Source organism: Thamnophis elegans, chromosome Z, assembly GCF_009769535.1.
Source record: "Thamnophis elegans isolate rThaEle1 chromosome Z, rThaEle1.pri, whole genome shotgun sequence".
NCBI classification, from domain to species: Eukaryota; Metazoa; Chordata; class Lepidosauria; order Squamata; family Colubridae; genus Thamnophis; species Thamnophis elegans.
In genome coordinates this window covers 111,710,538-111,713,728 of record NC_045558.1, presented here as the reverse complement: position 1 = coordinate 111,713,728, position 3,191 = coordinate 111,710,538, and the positions used below count along the sequence as shown (strand labels likewise).

Below are 3,191 nucleotides of genomic sequence, written 5' to 3'. Positions count from 1 at the left end.
CTACTCTGCTTTGTCTAGAAAGCTCCTATATCACTATCACCTTTGCTGTTTCAGCCAAAAACTCTGAGAAAAGAAGCTTCCAGTTCGGCTTTTGGACACACACACAAGGTTGTAGGATGCAGAATGGAGGTGAGATATTTTAAAAGATAGAAGTCAAAGACAATCACAAACGTTTAACTACATGTCAGGGATTTCGTCTCACTTGAATGTGTTTCCCTTCTAACAATTTACACTGCAGCCCTCATTCTGTTAATAATCTGAGATATTATTATTATTATTATTATTATTATTATTATTATTATTATTGCATGTGATATGATAACTGGTCCTGGTGGAAGCTATTGGATTCTTAAGGGCCAATTATATTAATGAGCATACATATCTGTTTTATTTACATTCGCTAAATGTGTCAATAAGCACACAGAAGTCATTTTTATTTTGGTGCACAAGTCTCTTGAGAGAAAAAAAAACAAAATTAATAAACATTCAAAGAGAAATATCTATGATTACAGAAAGATGTTTCACTACATGAAAATAAGTAGGACAGCATTGACAGTGGTCGAGAGATTTGTAGAGATTTCTGTGTAGACTTTAAAAAATGAGATAACTGCATATTTAACATTGGTACCTTTTCCATATGATAATTATGAAGAATAAAAAATAGTTATAATCAGCAGAAATTTGGACCAAAACTTCATGCATGAACTGATCACTGATAAAAGTATTAGTGTTGACAAAGTAATCTCATCATCTCTCTGTATATCAGTAAAAAAATGCATGGTAAGAATCCTATATCTCTTTTTATTTCTGTTTTTAAACAAGTTAAATATTGTTGCTGAAAATGTGTTTGTCATTTGACACTTGAAAAAAAATGCTGAGATGTCAAAGTTCAAAGGTACAATAGGTTGTGTCTCATTTTCTGTCAAAACTCCGCTATGGACATTATTGTTTTGTACTGAATGCGATACTGCCTTTTCAAGTTGAATTTTCATTTCCTTCTGATTGCTGGATATGGGGAATTATTAATTTATTGTACAAATATTTGAAATCTTTTGATTAACTATATTTCAAAATAGTATAATTGTGTCTTTATCACCAAGTGAATACCAAAAATTTTAATTAACAATATGTCATTAAACATGTATGTATTAATTTTATATATTACTTTCAAGAGTTTTTATCAGTGAAATTTTTATTATTTTATTACCGGTTCTGTGGGTTTGGCTTGATGGGCATGGTATGGCTAGGTGAGCATGGCAGGGGAAGGATATTGCAAAATCTCCATTCCCACCCCAGAGGTGGCCAGCCAGAGGTGGCAGCCAGAGGTGGCATTTGCTGGTTCTCCAAATTACTCAAAATTTCCACAACTGGTTCTCCAGAACCTGCCAGAATTGTTGGACAAAAGTATTTTTATCCTCATTCTACATCCCTGTTTTCTGAGTTCTGATTCTCTTTTCATTCACTCCATGCTTCATGTTTCCTAATGTTTTCATATCTCAACACATATCAAAATGCCACCTCCAAAATTTTATCTAACTGAATTTCCCTCCTTTCTTTCTTTGCAGTTATGACAGCTTTATCATAAATAAAGCATGGAGAACCAAACCACAGTGCCTTACTTTCTGCTTCTGGAATTCTCAAAAAATCGACATCTGCAGATTTTGCATTTTTTCTTCTTCTTTCTGTTATATGTGGCAACTGTTATAGCAAATCTTCTCATCATCTCTGCAGTTGCTATTGACCATAGACTACATAGACCCATGTACTTCTTTCTCATGAATTTGAGTCTGCAGGATCTGGGTATTGTTTCAGTCATTGTCCCCAAATCCATAATCAATTCTCTCATGGACACCAGATACATCTCATACTTTGGTTGTGTTACTCAACACTTTCTCTTTCTCTCTTTTGTAACTTCTGATTTATCCCTCCTGACAGTTATGGCATATGATCGCTATATTGCCATTTGCCATCCATTGCATTATGAGTTGGTGATGAATTGGAAATACTGTACAGAAATAATAATTATAGTGTGGGTTACAGGTCTCCTCTGTGGAATGCTACATACCACTGGCACTTTTTCCATCCATTTTTGTTCTAATGTGGTCAATCAATTCTTCTGTGAAATTCCACAACTGCTGAATCTATCCTGCTCTGGCATAAATCGACTTGAGGTTGGAATTCTTGTGGCCAATGTCATTGCTTCACTAGGCTGTTCTACTTTTATAGTTGTATCTTATGCAGTGATCTTCAAGACAGTGTTAAGAATCCCTTCTGAAAAAGCAAGGGGAAAAGCTTTATCTACTTGTATTCCCCATCTTACGGTAGTGTTTATGTTAGTATGTAGTGGATGCATTGCCTATCTGAGACCTTCCTCTAACACTCCATCTTACTTAGATATTGGATTGACTGTTCTGTATGCCCTTCTTCCACCCCTGTTCAATCCAATCATCTATAGCATGAGAAATAAGAATATCAAGTGTGTCCTTTCTAAACTGTGGAGATTCTGACAAATTCTTTTGACATTGTTTATATTATATTCATATATTTTTTTTTAAATTTTTCCTCGCTTTTCATTTGCTCATGTGAAAATATGATATAATGTGCTACTTGGAATGGAGGCAAAGTTTAGCCAATCTCTTGCACTTTTTAATTACTGTCAATATATTTTACAGATGCTAAATATGGATGTTTGGTAGCTCTCGCATCCTACACACTAATCATTCTTTATTTTTAGTGAAGTGACTATCAAAGGGTAATGTGACTGGGGCAAACAGGTAGCAATAGTAATAGCACTAACATTTATATACTGCTTTGTCAGAGCTTTATGGTCCTCTCTAAGATTTTTAGAGAGTCAGCAGATTGCTGTAATAAACTGGATCCTCATTTTACCCACCTCAGAAATATGGAAGCCGAGTCAACCTTGATCCAGTGAGATCCAAACTGCCAAAATGCTGGCAGCCAGCCAGCCATCAGCAGAAGTATCCTTCAGTAATGCATTCTATTCACTGTGCAACTGCAGCTCATAGTAAAATGCAGAAGCAAAATGCCGAGGAGGTTTAAATATGTTATATTTTTCATGTGTTTTCCTGTATGAAATGGTTCCCCTCTAATGCTGGTCCCTCTAATGCTTTAAGAAGAGACTGGACTCCTGCTTGAACAGGGGGTTGAACTAGAAGACCTCAAAGATCCCT

The 3,191-nt window shown here is 35.3% G+C and overlaps 1 protein-coding gene across 1 annotated transcript; it reads left to right on the top strand.

Moving 5' to 3' along the window:
- Nucleotides 1–1,592: 1,592 nt before the first annotated feature.
- LOC116520766 (olfactory receptor 14A16-like) lies at nucleotides 1,593–2,507 on the top strand. Its single transcript, XM_032235097.1, has one exon. The coding sequence runs from the start codon at nucleotides 1,593–1,595 to the stop codon at nucleotides 2,505–2,507; it is 915 nt and encodes a 304-aa protein (XP_032090988.1).
- Nucleotides 2,508–3,191: the final 684 nt, after the last annotated feature.